General features: G+C 43.3%; 1 protein-coding gene across 3 annotated transcripts in view; it reads left to right on the top strand.

Annotated features, from left to right (window-relative positions):
* The first annotated feature begins 5616 nt into the window (after positions 1 to 5616).
* TRIM36 (tripartite motif containing 36) overlaps positions 5617 to 23588 on the top strand; it is a 34202-nt gene continuing 16230 nt past the window's right edge. The window contains exons 1-6 of one of the 3 annotated variants that reach the window (XM_041764311.1): positions 5617 to 6134; positions 8245 to 8479; positions 12931 to 12960; positions 16389 to 16409; positions 17180 to 17505; positions 20327 to 20473. In XM_041764311.1, the coding sequence (XP_041620245.1) occupies positions 6108 to 6134; positions 8245 to 8479; positions 12931 to 12960; positions 16389 to 16409; positions 17180 to 17505; positions 20327 to 20473 (786 nt within the window). In that variant the 5' untranslated portion in view covers positions 5617 to 6107. The remainder of the gene's footprint in view (positions 6135 to 8244; positions 8480 to 12930; positions 12961 to 16388; positions 16410 to 17179; positions 17506 to 20326; positions 20474 to 23588) is intronic. The other 2 variants (XM_041764312.1, XM_041764313.1) reach the window with 2 other exon arrangements.

Consider the following 23588-nt stretch of genomic DNA (forward strand, 5'->3'; position numbering starts at 1 on the left):
ATACCTATTCACAGGGTTATTGCCAGGATTAAATGAATATTTTATGCAAAGTTCCTCACACTGTTATTGGCACATAATAGTAGGCCCTCAATAAATGAAAGCTATTACATCTAGCTTCTATGACATCAGTGTTGGGTTTTGAGACACCTTTATCCAAACTGCGATTATCAACAAGTGGACATAGGGAGTTGCCAGATAAAATAGAGAACATAGAATTACATTTGAATTTCAGATAACAAATTGTTTTTCTTTTAAGATTTTATTTATTTATGTGACAGAGAGTTGCACAAGCAGAGGGAGCGAGCGACAGGCAGAGGGAAAGGGAGAAGCAGAGTCCTCGCTGAGCCAGGAGCCTTATATGGGGCTCCATCCCGGGACCCTGAAATCATGAGCTGAGCCAAAGGCAGATGCCCAATCAACTGAGCCATCGAGGCACCCCTAAATAATCATTTTAATATAAGTAGGTCCCTTGCAATATATGGGGCATACTTACTTTTTTATATCTAATTTTATTTTATTTAAATTCAATTAGTTAACATATGGTGTATTATTAGTTTCAGAGATAGAGTCTAGTGATTCATCAGTCTTATGTAAAACCCAGTGCTCATTCCATCACATACCCTCCTTAATGCCCATTACCCAGTTGCCCCATCCCCTCACCCACCTCCCCTCCAATGACCTTCAGTTTGTTTCCTATAGTTCAGAGTCTCTTATGGTTTGTCTCCCTCTTTGTTTTTATCTTATTTTTCCTTCCTTTCCCTTATGTTCATCTGTTTTGTTTCTTAAATTCCACATAGGAGTGAAATCATATAATTGTCTTTCTCTGATCGAGTTATTTCTCTTACCCTAATACCCTCCGTCCATGTTGTTGCAAATGGTAAGATTTCATTTTTTGATGGCTGAGTAATATTCCATTGCATACTTATGCCACATCTTCTTTATCCATTCTTCTGTCAATGGATATCTGGGCTCTTTCCATAGTTTGGCTGTTGCAGACATTGCTGCTATAAACATTGGGGTGCAGGTGTGGGGCATACATATACTAAAAAATTCATTATCTGAAATTCAAACTTATCTCGGTGCCTTGTGCTTTTGCTAAATCTAGCAACCCCAAGTGTAGGAATGACATGTAGTCGAAGGGGACCTGCTGACAGCCTCTAAATATTGCTAATGTGGTTCACCACATGTTGGTCAAGGGACCCCATTTCCCACCAGTGATGCACCCAGTACACTCCTACCATTAATGAAAAAATGTCTGCCAGAGCAGTACTGTGTTCTTATCATCAAATTTCAAATTATTGGTGGTGCTATTGTTTAGTAAGTAAATGTCTCTTGGATTTTCTCTTAAACAAACAGAAGCTTAAATGGCTGGGAAGATAAGGCTTACAAGACATCAAACATTCATGTATGAAATGAGAGTATGTAATCGTGATAAACTGAGCGGACAGACTCTAGGTGCCAAAGGAGTTCAGAGTCAGGGTTGCTGATCAATGAAAATGAGACCAATGAGGGAGGAGGCTGTAGATCTGCAGCTTGAAAGATAAGTAGGACTTGGCTAGGCACTGGACATCTGAACTTCCGGCCTTGCTGGACTCCTCTTCCCTGAGGTTGTTCTCATTGAGCACTTTATGACAAGTAATCTTGGCCCGCCAGAGACTTGGGTCAGTAATTGATAATTATCATTCACCTCTAATTTCCCAATGCCCAGCAGTGTAGACAGCACATGTGTTAATCTATGGGAACCCCTGTGATTTACTTCCTCGCCTGCTATCTTGTTCCCCCAAAGTCCAGGGGCTCTCTTAATTTTTTACCCAAGTTGTCTGATGACTAGGATTCCCCAACTGGGCATGGGGAAGCAAAGTATAGGTACATGTGGCCATATTGCCTTGTTGAGACTCCTTGTCGAAGACTTGCTAACAGATTGGTACCCTGGCTGTTGAACCTCAGACCAAACAGATGAAGGGCCGGTGACGTGGCACAGCACTGACCAAATACCCACGAGGGTTGTTCGCAGTGGACTCTGTCAGGAACTTAATATCTTGTGGGGTATTGGGAATCAGTATGGAAAGAGACCAGGTCAATTTAGTGAGTAGTGGATAGCCCGAAAGGTAACAGGTTTAGATTTTAAATGTCAGATAATGAACCTACGGAGCGTCTCCTTTACCAAACGTGAATGGTGGTGGTGGTGATGGTGGTGTGCACTGTTGGGGGAGTGGTGGTTGTTGGCAGTTGAAGTAGGGGGGAAATTGACAGCATCCTTCCCTGACCTTTTGGGCCTGACGAAATAGATGCGAGACAGCTCATGCATCTGTGACCGCAGAGCAATTAAGCAACACAGCATGAGATAGTGTAGGCAAGTGTGCTGAAGGTCTCTGGACCTGCTGGGGGTGGCGATAGGTATGGAGCAGGCTTCCTGGTGTTGAACTTTGACCATATTTCAAAAGAAAGTCTTGGTATAGGAGGTGCTAAGATACCGTAAATTGGGAAGGGATAGCTACCAAGGGATAGCATGGGCAATGCAAATTGGGAGAATAAGGATTCAAAAAACAAAACAATACAGATGGCTCATGTCATTCCCACTTAAAAGCCTTCAGAAGCTTCCTGAAGTCTACAGAAAAGAAGCATGGCATTCCAGGCCCTCTGTACTACATAGGCTCATTTTGTATTATTGAAAGTTCACCACTCCTCCTGTCACGTTGGCACCCCAACACACAAACGTTCAAATACATTCATTTGTGTGCACATGTATCCCTCCCTGGTATAGTCCCACACCAAGCTCCTTGTAGTCTAGGACTGCAGCTTACTCTGCCACTGTCACAAACAGAGCTGTAAGGACAGTGATACCCATATGGAAAGTCATCTGTAAATATCTACTTGATAGGCTGTTGTAATCTAGGCACGGGGAGTGGAGGCTCAGGGTGGGCAGGGGAATTACCTGTAAGGATGAGAAAGGATCGGATCTGAGAAGAAACAAGAGGATTTGAAGGCTGACCAGAGGTAGAGAGGAAGGAGAGAGGAGGGTTAAATCAACAACAACAGGCTCAAACCCACAGGATTTTAACTTGAGGAACTGGGGAGGGTCTTGGTATCTTTGATAACTGGGAAGCTGGTATGTGTGCATGTTGAGAGAAATTGGTGAGATGACCCAAAACCTGGTAACCAAAGGGGGGACGGGGTAGAAAGGATTAGAAATTGGCAGAACAGGGACGTCAGGATGGCTCAGCGGTTGGGCATCTGCCTTCAGCCCGGGTGTGATCCTGGAGCCCTGTATGGAGCCTGCTTCTCCCTCTGCTTGTGTCTCTGCCTCTGTCTCTCATGAATAAATAAAATCTTAAAAAAAAAATGGACAGAACGGTTTAGAATGCTGGTATATGTATTTTGCTATCTTCCTATCAATATACCCTTCACCACCTTCTGCTTTTAAAATTTTATGGGTTAATAGTTTAAGTGAATACAGATGAAAACTTTTATGAATTATGTAAATTGCATCAGAAAGTTTCTAGAACTAAAATGTGCACATAGCATAAAGTGCAAACAGTGCAAAACACGCGTGACTGAAGTGTTTCCCACACCTGATTGCATCCCCTTCTCCACAATTCTTTTGCTATTTCTTATGCTTTATTTCAGACTTATTATTTGCCTATATAAGCTTGTATGCCTCTCTCTCTCTCTCTCTCTCTTAGCCAAAGTGGCAACATACAGAATCCATATGGCTTTTTATTTTTTCAACACAATGTTTTGGAAATCCTTACTCATCAGTACATTCATTTGAACTGCTGCACAGTATTCTATGGTATGGTTGTACATCGTGGATGATGGTTTCTATAAATAAGGTCCCAACAAGATCTTTGTACAGGTTTTTGGGCACACATATAAGTCTTTCAGTAGGGAAATTCTTAGAAGTGGAATTGCTTAGTCAAAGGTATGCGCATTTAAGATTTTTGGTAGGATTTGCAAAATTTCCCTTCCAATAAGCTGTACCCATCTACAGTGTCACGAAAAAGCTTGAATGTGCTTAGTCCCCTACGTTCTTGCCAAGTGTGTTAAGATAATTTTTGAACCTTGAGAATCAGGTGGAAAATGCTATCTCATCAAAGTCTAATTTGCATAATGGAAGGAGGGCCTTCAAATTTATTTTCAGCCAGATATTGTCTGTACAAGTTTAATCTTTAGCTCATGGATAATGAAGCCTTCTAATCTCTTTTACTCGGTTAACTAGTTAGTTTTTCACCAAAGCGCTATTCAGGTGGGCTGATGTGAGATTGCAACCTTGGGGGAATAATTTAACCCACAGACCAGTATTAAAAACAAACACTGATCTGTCATGCTTTTTAAGGGCTGCATCTTTTAAAAACTGTGTGGGGAACGTGGTGTGGCCCGTGATACAGGTAACCGAATTACGGAGGCACTGGCTATTCTCATTCCCCTCCAGATGAGGATGTTTCAGGGGAAGGAAGCAGCCTCAACTCCAGCGGTGGGGCCCCGGAGAGCAGTCCAGTCATTGCCGGGCAGGGGCTCGTCCTCCCCCACCTCAACTGTAAACAGACTGTGCCCTTCAGCACCATTGCGGCGGTCCACACCGCTGCACCATTATTTAAATCGTCGGGCTGGCGAAGAGGCTGTACGGCTGCTGACGTGCTGGCGCGAAGACCCTAGAGCCTTGCAAGCGACGGACGGCTCCCGAATGGAGACCACAAGCAGGAAGCATTTCGGAGCGTCAACGGGGATTCCTCTGCTGCAGCCGAGGTCCCTCCGCCCGGCTGTTCAGGCGCGCGTTTCCCTGTCCTCCACGTACGGGTGGACTCAGCAGCCGGGAGGGCAGTGGCGAGCCCCAGCAGCACGGCCTTGCAAGCGCTGCAGGTCACCGACTCCGGCTGGCGGGGAAAGGAGACGCAGGAAAGGCGCTTGGGCGCCGCGGCGGGGGGAGGTCGCGCTGCTGGTCCCGGCCGGCGGCGCTCCGCGGGGGCGCCCGGGCCCCGAGCAGCCCGCGCCCTGTCCCCCAGGGGGCACCGCAGGCCGGCGGCGCCCGCCCCGCGCCACCTGGCGGGAGCGCGTCGTGCGTGGCAGCGCCGCGCCCCGGGGTGTCGGAGCAGAAGCGGGAAGCGAGCGGCTGGTGACCAGCGAGAGACGTGAGGTTCGCCCGACGAGCGGGGCCGGAAGAGGAGCAGGAAGCCCCGGGCGGGGGTGCACGGGGGGCCGCTCGGGGAAGCCCCGGCCCGGGTCTCCCTGCGGTCCCTCCCCCGCGCGCCCGCCCCCGCCCCCGCCCCCGCCCCCGCCGGCCGTCCAGCGTCCGAAGACGCGGCCTCGCGGTGATGCCTCCCCGAGGCGCCGGGAAACAAGCTGAAGGGCGGAGGGGCCGCGCCGGGCCAGCAGCCGGGGCCGCAGTCGCCGCACCCCGCCGAGCGCCCCGCCCCGCCCCGGCCCCGCCCCGGCGCCGCCCTCCGCCTCCCGAGCCCCTCGCTTCCGCCCCTCCGAGGCTTCCCGCCGCGGCGGGGAGGCGGCGGCGGCGGCCCGGGAGGGGGCGAGCGGCGGGGGGGCGGGGCCCCGGGCGGGGGCGAGCGGCGGGGGGGCGGGGCCCCGGGCGGGGGCGAGCGGCGGGGGGGCGGGGCCCCGGGCGGGGGCGAGCGGCGGGGGGGCGGGGCCCCGGGCGGGGGCGAGCGGCGGGGGGGCGGGGCCCCGGCGGCCGACCCAGCGCGCGCGCCGCGCCCCCGCCCGCGCCCCGCCCCGCCCCGCCCCCTTTGTGCGGTGGGCGCTGTTGCCCGGGCGACGGCGCCGCCCCGCCCCGCCCCGCCCCGCCCTCCGCGGCGTCGGCGCCCGGTCTCCGCGCGGCCGCCCGCCCCGCCGCAGTCCGCAGGAGCCGCCGCCGCAGCCGGCCGCGGGGCGGGATTCCGGGGCCGTCGCAGGGCGCGCCGCTCGGCTCTCGGTGCCTGTGCTTCCCCCGCCCCGCTCCCAGCCGCGTCGGTCCGCTGGCCGGTCCGGCCCACCGGCCAGCCCTCGGCTCCGAGCCCAGGCTCCGCGACCCCCGGGGACCCGCCCACCAGACCCTGCCCGGGCCGCCCGCCCGCCGCTTTGGACCGTGCGGTTGATGACACCTGGCAGAGGCCACCATGGAAGGGGATGGTTCCGACTCGCTGGTGAGTGGGCGACCGCGGCCGCCGCCCCCGCCCCCCGCTCCGGGGCGGCTCCCCGGGGCCCCGGCTCGCGCGCTCTCTGCCCCCCTCCGGCCGAGCCGCGGGAGCCTCTCCCCCCGGGAGCCAGGGCGGGCGTGCGGTCGCCCACCTGAGCACCTCGGGGAGTCCGCGCGGGGCGCCCGAACCGGGGCCGGGCTGGAGTCGACTGGCCCGGGGCGCGTGTCCCGCCGCCCCTTTGTCCCGGGGCGTCCCCGCCCGGACCCCGCCCGGACCCCGCCCGGACCCCGCGGGCGCTCCCCAGCCGCCCCGCCAGCCCCGCGAGCGCAGGCTCCTCCCCGGCGCTGCCGGCCGGGCGCGCGGGAGGCGGGAGGCCCCGGCAGCTGTCGGGGCGCAAGTGCGTTTGTTCCAAAGGCTCGGGTCTGCCCCTCGCTCCAACCTGTTAGTTTCTCGTCGAACCCTGCTGATCCTCAGCTTAATTGCGGGAGCCGCCGCATCCCATTTCTCTTAATCGAGTTGTTGCTGCCCTCAGTGGGTCTAAAATGAGAAGTCCTTTTTCTTTTGGGGAAGGATCACTTGATGTTTGCCGTGATTACGAAGCTTATGTACCGCTTTATGTACAAGGAAGATGGAAGTGACCTGGGACCTTCCGCCGGAGGCAGACCTTTTACCAGATGGGAACGTGTTGTGCACCTTCAGAGCAGTGTTTTCTTTTGGACCTATCTTGGACCCTCAGAACAGTATTTTCCTTCGAATTGAGGTGTCAGATTCTTTGTGAAATGAGCGAGGATGCGAATATTCTATTTTCTCTGCTGTGAATTGTGAAGCGTGGCACTCTTCCAAATTTAATAAAATCGTGACATGATGTGGGCTTCTATGAAATATTTATTGAATGATGCAGCAAGAAACGCTTCAAAGACCATGGGCAGTGATAAAGCCGGTTGGATGTAGTGCTTCTGTCAGGGATTATTAAAGCACATAAAGGTCGCTTTAGGGGGAATAGAAGAACATACATTTTTATTTGTGGAAATGAGTAAATTGATTCAATTCTCATTTTCTTTGGATCTCCAGTAATTGAAATGATTGTACATGGTTAGGAGCACTTTAAAATTGAACTGTAAAACCGCAGGGGTGCTGAATATAGATTCATAGCACCTGCAGTTTGGGGGGCTGCATATGGAAAGGATGGGAAAATGAGCATGAGGTCATCAAACCTTTTTGGTTGTGATAAGAGACTGAGGGTTTCTCATGGAAAATAATGCAAGCCTGTAGTATTGAGAGCACTTATAATGGTGCTTTCTAGTCCTCTCCACCCTTTCAATATTCATAAAGTGCTTTTAAGATAACCACTTTGATAGGCAGCAGAACCTCAAGCTTTTCAGCAACATTACAGTTGCAGCATGTGGAAATTGGTCACATTTAATGTAGACAATTGCTGATGATTCAGCTTGTAAAGAGATTTCAAGGAGGCTTCCATGAACATACTGGCTAACCCAGTTTTTGCCAGCTCTCTTTTGCCACAGAGTTAGCGTGCTCAGTAGGAGCAGTCTCATTCTAGTGGGCTGTATTCTTTTTTTTTTTTTATTTTTTTATTTATGATAGTCACAGAGAGAGAGAGAGAGAGAGGCAGAGACACAGGCAGAGGGAGAAGCAGGCTCCATGCACCGGGAGCCCGATGTGGGATTCGATCCCGGGTCTCCAGGATCGCGCCCTGGGCCAAAGACAGGCGCCAAACCGCTGCGCCACCCAGGGATCCCTAGTGGGCTGTATTCTTAACTTTTACTGAAGTCATCTACTTTAAGGGTTTTTCAGATGTCCTAAATCAGTGAATTCATGATGATTTGAATAACTTCATGATTGGTGAAATATGGCCTGCTCATATTTGGTGCTGATATTGCTCAGACTTCGGTTTTTTCATTTCTGTGTCCCTTCAGTTCTAGGCTGTGGGTGGTAAGGGGGGCTGATGGTACAGAATTTCATTGCCAGAAAGCAACCTCAGATTATAAACCGTTTCTTGATTCCCTTTGGCAAGGCATACACATGTAACTGACACAAGAGGCATAAACATGGTAATATGTTCACTCACCGAGGGCTTTTGATTCTGATCTTTCTCCAGGTTACCATTAAGAATATCGAAAGAGAGCTCATTTGCCCAGCATGCAAGGAGCTGTTTACCCACCCACTGATTCTCCCTTGTCAACACAGTATCTGTCATAAGTGTGTAAAAGAACTCTTACTGACACTTGATGATTCATTCATTGACGTGGGATCAGACAACTCCAATCAGAGCAGTCCTCGACTTCGGCTCCCGTCCCCGAGCATGGACAAAATTGACAGACTTAGCAGACCAGGTATGTGGCCGAAGCCTGGGGCCTGGGAGTCTTCAGCGATATTTGTGGAAGGGACATTATTTTTGCCATTTTGCGGGTTGATCTTTCCAGGTGAATAAATTGAAACTAGTTGTAAAGGAGCCCTTCCCTTCAGAAGTTCAGAAGTGAACTTCTCCTGTCTCCTGGGATACACTTAAAGTTGAATACTGAACCCCAGCTTTGTGTTAGAGCTCTTAATAATGGTCTGTATTTTGGGGTGTGTTCTGACCCAAGGGGTCCTCTAGATTAGATGAGGGATGAAACAATGGATCACGGAAGTACTCACTAGGGAATCCTCTGTCTATAGTAATATGGAAATAAATGTGCCAAATTAAGGGATGAGATTCCATAACGACTGTTCCCAAAAGGCTTTTTAGATTAATTATTTGGTGTCATTTTGTTCTACCTGAGGACTTTATCTTCTTCAGCCATTTTAAATCCATTTTTTGAAATCAGGATTTTTGAATATCAGCTAACTAGTGGTGGAATTCTGTAGTAATGATAGAAGTCCATCATACTTGTTACCCGTTGGGATAGTGTTAACTTTCTTTCTTCTGGACCTCCATTGCAGAATTAAAGTAGATCAAAACTAATTTGAAATCCCAGGAACAGGGCCACTGGGCATTTCAGGGCCAAAATCAGCAGTGAGGTCCAAGAGGAGGCCGAGATTTGAGTACCAGTATCTCAGCGTCAGGTTAGGTACTCGCATCATTTGTAGGAGGAGAGTATGTGAGTAGCTCTAAACACCAAACTTCACTGCCTCAGTTCTACCCGGTTTTGGTTTGGAGCTTTTAAGTTTGATCTTTTAGGACCCTCTGTTTACTTCTTCCCCCTATAGTATAAGAATAATTTTTTAATCTTTAATATAAAAAAAAAACTTAGTAGAAGAGAATTTTCTTCTCCTCATTTGCATTTAGTGAATGCTGTCTTTTTTGGTCCGCAATGTGATCTGGTATCTTGTAGGGCAATGTATGTGTCTCTCTGCTTCATCAGACACTGGATAAGAGTGGATTTTTTCTTTTTTAAGATTTTACTTATTTATTCATGAGAGACACAGAGAGATGCAGAGACATAGGCAGAGGGAGAAGCAGTCTTCCTGCAGGGAGCCCAATGTGGGATTTGAGCCCGGGACTCTGGCAGCATACCTGGGGCCGAAGGCAGACAAACGCTCAACTGCTGAGCCACCCAGGCGTCTCCATAAGAGTGGATTTGATCTAAAAGTAGTTATTATGCTGCTTTAAAAACATCTTTTTCTTTAAAAGGTAATCATGAATTACTTGGAAGATATTTTGCATATATAAAAATTATAAGCATATATTGAAAAGAGTGTTAAATGACTGTGGCTGCAGGGAGTATGAGATCAGAGAGAGTTATGCTTATTATGAAGTCATCACTTGTATGTTTCCCTCCCTGCTAGGAACCAGCTGGCAGCCCCGGGGGCAGGGACAGATTTCCATAGCTGGAAATTACCTACTAGGGAAAACAGATATTCTGTTGGTAGATCCTCATTGGCTAATTAGGGACAGACCCCTTGATTGATTGACCAAGGGAAATTTACTTTTTTCTATTAATATTTAACACAAATCATTAAAAGGAATTTTAGTTATCTACTAACATTTCTATAATTAGATAGAGCTTACACACATACATAAAATCCTGTATCTCATGTGGGCTTCTAATCTTAACATTTGGTTGGTATTTATATGTGATTCATATGGAGTATGGATGAAATACAGATAAATATATATATCTAACTAGATGAAATATGGTTAACTGCTTTTAGAAGCACACCTAGATATTACTTGGTGGATATCTTTTTTTTAAGATTTTATTCATGAGAGACAGAGAGAGGAGAGAGAGAGAGAGAGAGAGAGAGAGAGAGAGAGGCAGAGACACAGGCAGAGGGAGAAGCAGGCTCCATGCAGGCGGCCCGACCTGGGACTCGATCCCGGGACTCCAGGATCACGCCCTGGGTCAAAGGCAGGCACTAAACTGCTAAGCCACCAGGGGATCCCAGATATTTAATACATATTTGTGGAGTGGTTGTTGAATGACCCCTGCTACAAGATTTCCACAAAACATGCCATGATGGCTTTTAATCAATAATAGTGTTATTTTTCCTCCTAAAACAAGAGATCTATTCCACCATATTTTACACCATCTAGATCAGAAATAGAATTACCAAGATGTTCCTCCCTCTCCTTGAGGAAGAACCCTGTCAAGTTGGATCATGTCCTGAGATGGGGGGAGGTAGAAAACCTTTCTGTGAAAAGGAATGCAGATTTCAAGCTCAGTGCCAAAGAAAACAAACACCCATCATGGGTTTCCAAAGATGAGGTTGTCAGCTCACTGTCAGTAGAAGTATTCAAATGAGGGGTCAGATTTAGAATGCTTCAGGGGCCATATGCATTAGGGAAACAGGTCCCAGGCATAATAAACACCTTGATTTTACTTCTTTGATAGAGAGTAAATATTTCATTTTCCCATTAACTCATCTACTTTAAGAAAACTAGCAGCCAGTTGACTCCAGGCCTCCCCTGTAGAACATGGTGGCACATGGTTTGAGACTGTAGACCAGAATGGATGCCTTGTCTAATTGGGCACTTAGCCACTTGGCACTAGTGCATTAGTTTAGGGGTGCTAGATTTTCAGATTTACTGTCCCCCCCCCCCTGCAAAAGAACCTGATAGTGTTTTTGATGTGTAATCTGTCTTTTAAATGTTGGTAGGTAATTCAAATTATTGAATGACTCCATACCAGCTCAGCATAGGATAGGGCAGCCAATGCACATCTTTAGCTATGACCGTCCCATTCAGCATTTGGGCCATCAGTATTTGAAATCTTTGTTTTAAAGAGTGGGTGAGTGACCACCATTTGAATACATTGTAGAGGGGATTCCTGCCTTGGGTGGTAGGATAAGTCGGTTGTATGTCAACCGCCATTTCTTCTCCAACATTGAAATTCTCAAGCTTGCATTCATTCATTCAACAAATACTGAATTTACCTGCTGGTTGCCAGGCTTGGCTAAATGGTCAAGAGGAATGAACAAGATAGATCTGTCCCTCCTTTTCAAGAGGCATATAGCCTAGCGTTACGTAGAGCGTCATAGTTAGAACACAATCATTCATCAAGAAGAGCCTACAGAGCAAATTAACAAATACAGATCGAGTACTCAGAGGGTTGGGGGGCTCCAAGTATAATAATCATTCCTGGAGGATTTTATCAAATGAATGTGGATTTAGGATTGCCGTTCTTATCATGGTATCAGTTTTGAATTAATAGAAGTAATGATATTACAAATATAATGCTACCCTCCATTTATGGGTCATTTGCCTCTACTTTTTCTTTGGAGCGATTCAAAGAGAAATTCATAGGGAAGTAATGCCCCTCCTTTTTTCCTGGCAGGCTTATTTTTTTTTAATTTTTCATCACTTAGAGATACTTGGGAAAGAAATCCTATTCTGAGTATTGGTGTGGGAGGAGTAGAATTCTAAAAATTAGTTTTGCCCCTGGTTTAATAAAGGAATTAGTTAGATCAGGATTGTCCAGTGCAGTAGCAACTAGCCCCATGACCACTTGAAATAAGCTAGTCTGAACTGCAATGTGCTGGAGGTGTAAAAAATACCCTGTGAATGCCAAACCCTTAGAATGAAAAGAATATTAAATGTCTCTAATAGTTTTTATTACATTTTGAGGTGTTAGTATTTTGGATATATTGGGTTCAGTAAATCACATATTAAAATTGATTTCACAAAAAAAAAAAAAAGAAAATTGATTTCACTTTCTTTTTAATTAATCTGGCTACTGGAAAATTTAATGGCATATGTGGCTGATGCTTTTGGCTCGGATAGCCCTTTTGGCTATCATTGCATTGGATATTTGGCAGATTTTTTAAAATAAAAGGGTGCTGCCTTGAAAGGAGAGTAGGGTTTGTGTATGCAACACTGTAACACATTCAATTATATAAAAATAGCCATATTACTATACATTTTGGGTCACATGTGTACAAGCTTTCCCCACATTTTATATTTCTTTTTGGAAGATGATACAGTTTTAGCAATACTTACTTACAGGGTTGGTTTGGTATACATCAGTTAAAAAATCAAACAAAAGATGCTTGCTATTGCTGTGTATTTTCAAGTTACCAGAAATACAATTGTGCAAACATACAAATCTATAAGATAGAGTTTAGACCTCTTCAGGGCTGCGCCAACAATGATTGATTCTGAACTCTAAGGTCAGCTTGATGAATGTTTGACAGTGATGGTTTCATAAATACCACGTGTGCCAGGAAAAAAACACATTTTCTTACCGTTAATGCAAGAATTGTGTTGTGTACAGGACACAGTTACTGCTTTATCTTTTGTTAACGAGTTGTGAATCTTCTCTTTGAAATTAAATTCTAAATCCAGCTTTCTGTTCATTGTTCGCAGCGTCACAACGGAGATCTTTGGGGTGGAGAGGTAGAAAACGCTTTATTGCTTGTGTGGCCGCAGGCAGTATAGTGTTAGAATTAAATTTAATAACCTTGTATACATAAAGTGTGTAAATATCAGTGGTCAAGTGTTCAAAATTTTGTAGAAAGTGGACAAATTGGGCTGAATGACTTAAAGGTCAACAGGACTAAATTTCCAAGTGAGGGCTGGTGTTTCTAAAGGGAGCTCCAGTCACCAGTGCCTCCCTTTTGTCCATTGGCGCGACAAGATATTTTTGAAGAAAATGACATACTCGTGTCTATGAGTTCTTTTAATATGCCTAATGATTCTTTTCACTTACTTAGTGGAACAAAGATTATATTAATGGCCATATTGCTACCTTGGGCATGGTCAAATGAGCCAGTACTCTCTTCTGCATTTAAAACTTTGCTTAAAGGGCAGTGGCAGTTTTTTGGGTACTTAATAATACAATCTTTGCTTGTTTTGTGCATACGGTGTCTTTCCTCTGGTAATGTTTGAAAGTGTTTGAGTTTTGACCTTGAGGTATTACCCATTTGTGGGTAAATAACGTACACTGCCTCTTTTAGGCTTTCCAAAGTATTTGACTTCTGGGCACACAATGGGGCAACCCTTTTTATTAAAAGGATTTTTTTTTTAACTCCAGTTGACCTTTAAAGTAAAATTGGCTACTTTTTATTTTTTTGCAGAATGCTGGTGATACCTTCTATTTTACTAGAGAAAATAAACACCTGAAATGTTATCCCTTTTCTGTCTTCCTTACCTATCTCTCTACGTGCCTCAGTTTACAGATCTGACACTTCCAAAAGCCATGTGGCATCCTTTCTCTTACAAGCTTCAGTGAGTCCCTGAGAATCTTAAGTGTTGAGACTTAGTAAATAGGAGGAAAGGCAGGAGCAGTTGGCTTTAAGCATTGCTTGCTCCCTATTTCTTTCAGACAGTAGTTGAGATAAAGGTGTTGCAGTTTGAACATGCCCCTAATACTTGGGAGGTGATTGTAGCTCGTAGGCATCAGATGGTGAGCACGTACTGAAAGAAGCATGAATGTGGCAGCACAATCCATGAGCCCTTTGCCAAGCACCTAGAAGCCCGACCTGAACTGGCTGGCAGCTGATGGTGGGGAAGTAGTTTGTAGTCAGAATTTGGGAGAGGATACAGCTAGCAGAGTTTTGAACTCCTTACGAACTGACTTGGTTTTGAAATCCTTTATTTTCTCTGATATTTCAGTGACAAAACATAATGATTGAAAGGTAATTTTGAGGGGAGATTTGCTAGAAACCAATCTGAGGATTTTTTTTTTTGGAGTCTTCATTTTCAAATTGTGTCATGATTTTATGACACATGTGTCATAAATCTGTTATATTCATATGTGTCATGAATCTGTCTCTGAAGTCAAGGTGTTATTGGGGAAAAGAATTAATCCTGCAAAGGGACAGATTCAAATAATCTGCACATGTAATTGGCCCCATAAATGCAGTTTGACATATACAGTTACATTGCTTGGCCCACCTTGCTTCCTTACCTTTCAAAGTCATCATTGCTTTTCTTTCTCATTATGTCATGCTGTTGGGGAATATTACTTGATGGAACATTCTATGATCATGGGAATGTTTTGTTTGACCATGCACTGGACAGTATGGGAGCCACCAGTCACATATGGCTCTTGAGAATTTGAAATGTGTCTAGTGCAACCAAGGAACTGAATCTTTCATTTAAATTTAGATAGTGATATTTGGCTAATAGTTACTATAGTAGAGAACACAGCTGTAGAGTAAAAAGTTGACTCTATTACATTTTATTCTTAGTTCTACTGTCTCGATTTTTTAAAAGATTTTATTTATTCATGAGAGACAGAGAGAGAGAGAGAGGCAGAGACATAGGCAGAGGGAGAAGCAGGATCCCTGCAGAGAGCCTGATGTGGGACTTGATCCCAGGACCCTGGGATCACGACCTGAGCTGAAGGCAGATGCTCAATCACTGAGCCACCCAGGTGCCCCTCTGTCTTGATTTTTTTTTCCCCCACTAGATTTACTTCCTAGGATATCCTTAGATCTGTTCTGTTTCCTTATTGCCCTGAACATATATACTATCATTTGTTTTTGAAGACAATGGTGGAAGCCCAAGACATGAAATAAAACTTAAATACTTTGGCATTCACAGAAAAAGATGAGAATTTTTTTTTAAGATCTGTTTAGGAAAACAGCTGAGATGTATCGACTTAATATTTTGTCTTATTAGGCTGTGTGATGCTTTACACCTTATTTTTTTATAAAAACAAAAGAGGTTTACAGAAAAGGGACGAAACATCTTATTTGAAATTTCTGAACATGAAGGCCACAATCTGGGTGTCACCAGTATATATGTGAAAGCATGACTTTGTTGTCGTGATTTAATTTTGTTTGATCCTGTTACTTAAACTGATCTCCACCTTCAATTCATAAAAGCATAAAAATAACTCATTTTTTTAAACATTGACTGTTTGGGTTTATCCATTTTGATTTCTATCACCTGGTTCACATATGGAAGCATGCAGTTAAAAGGGACTTTCCATTTTTTTCAACTTGACCACTGCACTATATCACTTCCAGAATTATTTGGCTTGTTTTTTTCATGAATGAAATTTTCATTGGCATGTGTCTTAAAAAGTGGCTTTGCTGCTTATTTTGTTATATGCCTGCTGTGTTGTGAAATATCTTGGACTGTGTTGCATGTTTTGAGGATTATCATAAAAATATATTTTATGTAGAATTTTCTAATTTTTATGGGGCAGCTTTTTTTGTTATGCTTTTTTTTTATAGGTTTAGAAATGCAAAGGTAAATGAAGATATCAAAAATACTCTGCATGTTTGTTGCATAAGTACTTTTGGGAACACAGTGCCACTTAGCATGCTGTCAAGTCACTTCAAATGAATAATATTGTGAGCTGATGGCTAAAATTTACCTTTAGTGTTATCATGCAAGATCTATTTTAAGACAGTCTTTTCAGTGATGATAGTAATGTGCCAAAGCAATATTAACATAGCTGTTGGAAAGATTTATTACAAATGTGTAGACTAAGTTTGGCCATTGGTTTTTAGTACTGGATATATGGTAGAATGAAAGAGGCTTTAGGTTAAGAAGTTTGTGTTTATAATTAGGTAGTTATTTTGTGAACAACGAAGACTACGTGCTCTCAGGGTAGATTTATAAATGAGAGCAGGGAATAAGTATGCATGTGCTTAGGTTAAAGGAACAACCCCAGGTTCTCTTGAACCTGTGGGTAAGGACGGTCATGTCTTGGTTTCTTGATTTGTTAAAAATCAAGATAATATTGAACAAAAGTGTGCTCTTCATGGTCATTCACTGAATTATGTATATATTAGAAAATTATTAATTATACTTGTTGGGTTAACTTTTGGCTTACTGAATTAAGTAATTTTAATGGTTCTTTTTTTCAGGTCATAAGAAGATACTAAATGGTTGGTCCCTCTTAAAGTCACTAGTCTCTAGGTCTATGGATGAGGTTTTCACTCTTATAGATTACACTCAGTTAACTAATGATTTTGCCTACCTGGATAAAACAATACTACTGTGGGGAATGCTCTTTTGTAGTGGTTCTTAACTATTTTATGGTCACATATTCTTTTCAGAATCTGATCAAAGCTATGGACTGTTGAAATTGTATACACAATTTCAAATAGCATACAGAACTATTTGGATCTTTCTGGAGCCTCTCCATGGGGCACTGTTTAGGGTCTTCTGTCATTTTTGTATGAGTTTGTCTCCTATCCATCAGCCAAGGCTGTGTTCATTTAAATGAAAACCAAATTACTTTGGATATGATACATAGAAATAACTATAAATGTTAATTATATGCTTTCCAAAAAAAAAAAAAAAATCCTGACCCTGTGTAGTATTGTATTCTGTGTTTTGTCTATATATCTGTTTGGTTTGATATGGTTTTGTGTGGGATTTACTCTAGATTTTCCTCTCCTCTTTAAGACCTATCTAATAACTTGGGCTTGTCTTTTGTATACCACGGAAAAATAAGCATTATGCATTTTCAGAATACAGACTGATTCAAGTGGTGGAGCCACCACTCTGAGCGTTATTTCCGGGGATAGGGGTGCTGGTGGTGGTGGTGGGAATGTAGGTGTATCTCTGTCTCTTTCCAAAACATCACTCCTTTCTCCTTCATTCTGTTTGTTTTCCTACTGACATAACTAAACAAGGACTTCCAATTACACAGGCTGGAAGCGCGGTTCACTGACCCCCAGGACAACCACTTTTCCTTGCCCCGGCTGTGAGCATGATGTGGATCTTGGAGAACGAGGAATCAATGGTCTGTTTCGAAATTTCACTTTGGAAACTATTGTCGAGAGGTACCGGCAGGCAGCCAGGGCAGCCACAGCTATCATGTGTGACCTTTGTAAGCCACCACCCCAGGAGTCCACAAAAAGTTGCATGGACTGTAGCGCGAGCTACTGCAATGAATGCTTCAAAATTTACCACCCGTGGGGTACTGTGAAAGCTCAGCATGAGTATGTGGGTCCGACGACTAATTTTAGGCCCAAGGTAAGAGAAGTTCTGATTTGGTTAGAATATCGGTATCCTAACAGGAATTATTTATGCATCTAGACCTCGACAGCAAGAATGGGAGTAAGTTGAAAAGCCTGTAAAGAGAGGGGCGCCCGGCTGGCCCAGTTGGTAAAGGTGTGTGAGTGACCTGATCTCGGGGTTGTGAGATCAAGCCCCACTCTGATTGTAGAGCTTACTTAAAATAAATAAACAAAATATATACATACATTAATTAATTTTAAAAAATGGATGGTGCTCACCAAACACAGAGACGTGTATGTCCAAAAAAATATAAAATGAGAACATAAAAGGAAAAAAGACCTGTACAAGAGACTAAGGCCTGGCATTTGGAGTTATTTTGTGTGTGGCTGGACACTCCCCGCACAGCCCAAAAGCAATATCCTGGGTCGCTATGTTACAACACAGCGTCATGCAGCACGATACGCAAATGTTCGCAATGCTACCTCTGCAAATGGGAAGGGCTGAATTGTCTCAGAGGTGCTCCCTGAGATCCAAGTGGTTATAAAGTTCAAATGCTTCTGTGCTTTAATGTGATTAAACCCATAGTTGCCTAAAGGATCTGATTGGGAAACATTTTTCTGACGTTTTCAGTTAGCTGCTTATGCTGTGCATATATAAGAGTAAGTACTGCGTAATGTTTTGAAGACTGTGGTATAATGTTTATATAATATCTGAAGTGAAACTCACATTTCTTAAGTATTCTGGGTAATTTCTCTAATAACACTCACAAGACCCTTATGCATTGTGGTTTGCCCTGCTTCGTGGCAGAAAAGCAGAATGATGTTTGGCTATCTTCACTTATGCTGCTTTCTGATTTAGATAGATTACCAGAAACTTGAGAGATTCTTTTGATTAAAGTTTTTATTTCTTCTTAGTAACGTGTGTGAGTATGGAAATCTGTTTACATTCTTGAGGATAAATCTTTGCTGTTTAATTTGTCATAGAAGAATGGGGGCTGCCGTGACTCAGTAGGTTGAGCGTCTGACCCTTGATCTCAGCTCAGGTCTTGATCTCAGGGTTCTAAGTTTGAGCCCCAAGTTGGGCTCTGCATTGGGTGTAGAGTCTGCTTAAAAGATACAATGGAAATAAATCCCAAAAGTTATCTTGAGACTATGAGCTGAGTATTTTTTGCATCATATATCTATATTTTTAAGTAAGCTCTATGCCCATTGTGGGGCTCAAACTCATGAACCCTGAGATCAAGAGTCGCATGCTTTGCTGACTGAGCCAGCCAGGTGCCCCTCTGACATTATAGTAAGTGGCCCCGGACTGGTAGATCAAAAGAGAAACAATCTGGGCTTTCACACTGTGTCTTTTTTTTAAAACTTATGTCAGTGTGGCAATATATTTATCAAAAAGTTTATAATCCCCTATTATGTTCCTTATCTCATTTTAAATGCACCAGGTCACAGACTTTTAAAAATTTATGACTTCAACTTGGGGCTTCAATGCCTCTCTCAGAAGATTAATTAAACTGATTAATACTAGTTATTTCCATTATGAAAGAACTTGTCATTATAGAATTTATTACACTTGGGCTTTTATGATTTAAAACACATGAAATCTTGAGTAAAAATTTTTTGAATATAATTTGCAGACTTAGTCTACTTACAAATACAATAAAAGATTGGCAAGGGAGAACTGAAGAGGTGGGTTATATTGAGGAAAATATTACTTTCCTTAAATAGTGTAATGCTAAATATAGTAAAATTCTACAAAGTTGTCTCTTATATTTGCCTATAACTTTGAGTTCTTATCCTTCCTTGCAGAATGCCAAATTTTCTATTTTATTTAAAATGCAGTGGCTTTGAAAACTAATGTAACACTGTGTATTAACTATACTGGAATTAAAATAATAAGAACAAATAAATAAATTTAATGGTTTTGAGAATGTAGGAACTTGGACATGCTGGAAAATTTGAATTTTTTTCCAGTTTTTATCCTGGTCCTGCATATTGGTATTAGGCTTTTTCATATTGGACATTTTCTTTGTGTCTTGATATTATCAAAACAGTTGTGGTTGCTGAAAATGTGAACTGTTGGAGCCACAGACAACTTTTTGATTTCATTGACACACTAGTCTAAAGAAATCTCTTTCTTGCAAATGAAACTCGTTATTTCATACATAGTGATAGTTTACAGAGTAAGTTAGAAACTTGAATCAGAAAAACAGTACTAAAAAAAAGAAAACGAAAGAAAAACAGTTCTAAATTTGATCATGTACATGATTAATATGTAAAGGCAAACATCTGGAAGCTTATATCATAAAGTGTTCCAAGACTTCTTAGTAGCAGGGTTTTTTTTTTTAAGATTTTATTTTTAATAATCTCAAGCCCACAACCTCCCAGATCAGGAGTCACATGCTCTATTGACTGAGCCAGCCAGGCACCACTTTAGGAGCAGATTTCTTATGAAGATGGTGAGGCCTTGGGTTCCTATCAGTTATTTGTCATGGTACCTTACAAAAGCGCTGGTCACGTCACTCAAATTTGCCTAGTCAGTGTGGCCAGAGGGCCTTTTTGTCTTGAATAAGCACGCAGACCTGATAGCAATGGAATTGTCACCATCTTACCACCAAGTTGGGGGAAATAATATCTGCATATTTAATTGGCCATTTGAATCCTCAAATTGAAAAATAGTGACTCTAATACACCAAATGCTTTTACACTTTTTAAAATTCATTCATTTAAATGGCTTTATTTAGTGATTTGGTAAAGCACGTCTTTGTATGTTGGGATATTGAGTATCCTGCAGGCTCTGAGGACCCTTAATTACACCTATATTCTGTGCTCAACAGATTTTAATGTGCCCAGAACATGAAACGGAGAGAATAAACATGTACTGTGAATTATGTCGGAGGCCAGTTTGTCATCTCTGTAAGTTGGGCGGTAATCATTCCAATCACCGGGTAACTACTATGAGCAGTGCCTACAAAACCTTAAAGGTAGGATTGTATGTTTGGAGAACTACATTTTGAATCCCTTATAACTTTTGTTTTACTTTTGCCTTTAACTTTTTCTTTATAAAGTAACAACTTGCTGTGTAGTCTTGTTTTACTGAAACGAGTCAGCAATGTAAAGGGTCCCTCAGTGATCTAATATGAGGTTGTTAGTGTGTGTGACTCAGCAAATTAGCTGGTTCTGAAGAAAGGGGTGAAGGCCACTCCGTTATGATTCCCATGTGAGCCCAGTGCCTGCATTTGAGTGTGTGTGGAAATGACATGCCTGTTGAGTGTGGAAAGGACACACCTGTTGAATGTGTGTGAGGAAATAACAGCCTACTGAGTGTGTGTGGAAATAACCTGTTGAGTGTCTGTGTGTGGAAATGACAGCCTGTTGAGTGTGTGTGTGTGTGTGTGTGTGTGTGTAAATGACAGCCTGTTGAGTGTGTGTGGAGGAATTACAGCCTCTTGAGTGTACGTGGAAATGACAGCCTCTTGAATGTGTGTGGAGCTGACATGCCTGTTGAGTGTGTGAGGAAATGACATACCAGTTGAGTGTGTGTGTGTGTGTGTGTGTGTGTGTGTGTGTGTGGAAATGACACCCCTGTTGAGTGTAAATATGTGTGTGAATGACACACCTGGAAGGATGGTGGTCATGTTAAGACACTTGATTCTTATTACTTGCCTATAGAAGTAGTGGGAAAATTTATTTATACTAAGGGTCTGGTGGACCTTTACCAGCTAAAACTGAGTTACTTCCTATCTCTGAACCTTATGCATGGACCTTTGAAAACTTTCAGACTTGACCGATAATCTACAAGTAAGGTAGGCAGTGATATAATGCTATTTTTTGTTTGTCTTATTCTTTTTTCTTTTAAATGGTATCTTCATTTATAAATCTCACCAATTTTAATTAATTTCCTGTCTATTTTTCATAATATGTACATGCCTTTTGGGGCCTTTATCTAATTCTTACTTACAGTTTTATCTTTTGCATTTTTATATGTCTGTCATGCTCAGTCTTTGTTCTACTTTCAATATATGGATTACGGTATAATTGTTTTATTGTCCTGGTCTTCTAACTGTCACCTATATCATTACTAGGTCAGTTTTGTAAATTTTACTGTGTTGGGCCATAGATACTTCTATATCCTACAGATATTCTTGAGTTTTCTTCTGATGTGTGGTCAAGTTACCTCAGAACAATTGGTTCCTTGTTGGGTCTTTTAACCTCTGTTAGGCAGGACAGAGCAGCAGTCTAAGGCCAATTTTACCAGATTACTCTTCTCATTTTTACTCTTTTCAGTGACGTTTGGATTTTGAGTTTTGTCGGCATTTTTTGAGGGTTTTTAATTTGTTTTTTGTTTGTTTGGTTGGTTTGGCTGGTGAGTATTCCCAGCCTTGTGTGAGCCCCTGAAATTGTTCCTTGTATTCCTTCTTGGTGATTCTTTCCCTGGCTTCTGAGAGTTTCCTCACACGTGGGAATTGATCAGTACTCTGCTAAAGAAGCCAGGAAGCCCCTTTGGGCATCTTCAGAGTTCTTTCTGTCACTTACTGTTCTTAGGGATTTTGCTTTATAAGCTCTGGCCTCCCAGGACTCTGAGCCTTGTCTCCTTAACTCATGGGAGACCCAGGATCTATCTCAGTTCTCCTCCATCCTGGCCTTGGAGGAAAAACCGTGTCTGGGCTGTAAGGTGGGCATGGCCATTGACCCATCTTGTTGCCCTCTCTTCAGGGCTTTTTTTTTTTTTTTTAAAGATTTTATTTATTTATTCATGAGAGACACAGAGGGAGAGAGGGAGAGAGAGAGAGACAGAGAGAAAGAGGAGAGAGAGAGAGAGAGAGAGAGAGAGAGAGAGAGAGAGATAGGCAGAAGCAAGCTCTATGCAGGAAACCCAGTGTGGGACTTGATCCCGGGACTCTGGGATCACACCCTGAGCCAAAGGCAGACGCTCAACCGCTGAGCCACCCAGGCGTTCCTTGATATCCAGCGTCTTGAGAGCCATTTCATGTATTCTGTTAGGTTTTAAAATTTCTCCTGGTAGGAGAGTAAATCCAGGCTTTGTTACTCACTTGTGCACTGCCCCCGCCTCCATGGTGTTACCATTGTTTGCTAGTTAAATTTAACTTTTGACATATTTTTGTTCTATTTTTTAGTCCCCTGATCTTAGCCAAGCTGTCCAAAATTTCTTTTTCTGCTACCTGGGATAAAGCTTTGATAGTACTCTTTACACTCTGCTATTAACTTTTCTTATTCATGTTTCAGACTTTTTTTTTCCCCAATAGGCTCCCTAATGAGGTTTTCAATTTACTCACTTTTTAGTAAGGATAAACTTATTTTGATTGACACATTTGCCAAAAATGATCTCCTTAGATCTTTCTTTTCACTTGGTTTTAGGTTTTAAGCAGGTGGCTACATGATACATGTTTATATTATTTTCATTTTTTAAAAATGATTTATTTACTTATTTTAGAGAGAGAGCATAGTAGGGGGAGGGCCAGAGGGAGAGGGAGAGAAACTCAAGCAGACTCCCTGCTGAGCATGGAGACTGATACAGGGCTCGATCCCATGGTCTTGAGCTCACAACCTCAGCTAAAACCAAGAGTTGGATGCTCAATCAACTGTGCCACCCAGGCGCCCCATACAGTTTTCATTTTTACACACTTGTGTTTTGCAAGAACAGAAGGAAAATGATCGTCATGGTGGGGTAACTTTGTCCATCTTGTTGCTGCTGTTTGTTGAAACCACTGAAGCCAGGGCCAGGCTTCCCATCTACATCTGTTTGATTTGGCTTTTAATACAGGTAGACTGTGTTGTCGTGTCTGGTGTCTCTTTGGAATTTTTACCAAGTTATTTCATTGAGGGTGCCCTTCCCGTTTTGGAAAGCGCTAGCACTTTCAAGTGAACTGGCCTAAATAGTGAATAGCAGAGAGGACTAATTGTGCTCCTGGCAGTCTTCTGTTACAATGAGACCTGTTTTCTTGGCTTTTTGTTTTTGTGTTTGCTTCCACAGAACCTCACCCTTGTTAATCTCAGAATAGAAAGACACCTGCACGCATGTGCACACGCTTCAGATGGAATGGTTCCATCTCTTCTGTAGCTTGTCTTTGTTTATTG

Source organism: Vulpes lagopus, chromosome 7, assembly GCF_018345385.1.
Source record: "Vulpes lagopus strain Blue_001 chromosome 7, ASM1834538v1, whole genome shotgun sequence".
Taxonomy (NCBI): domain Eukaryota; kingdom Metazoa; phylum Chordata; class Mammalia; order Carnivora; family Canidae; genus Vulpes; species Vulpes lagopus.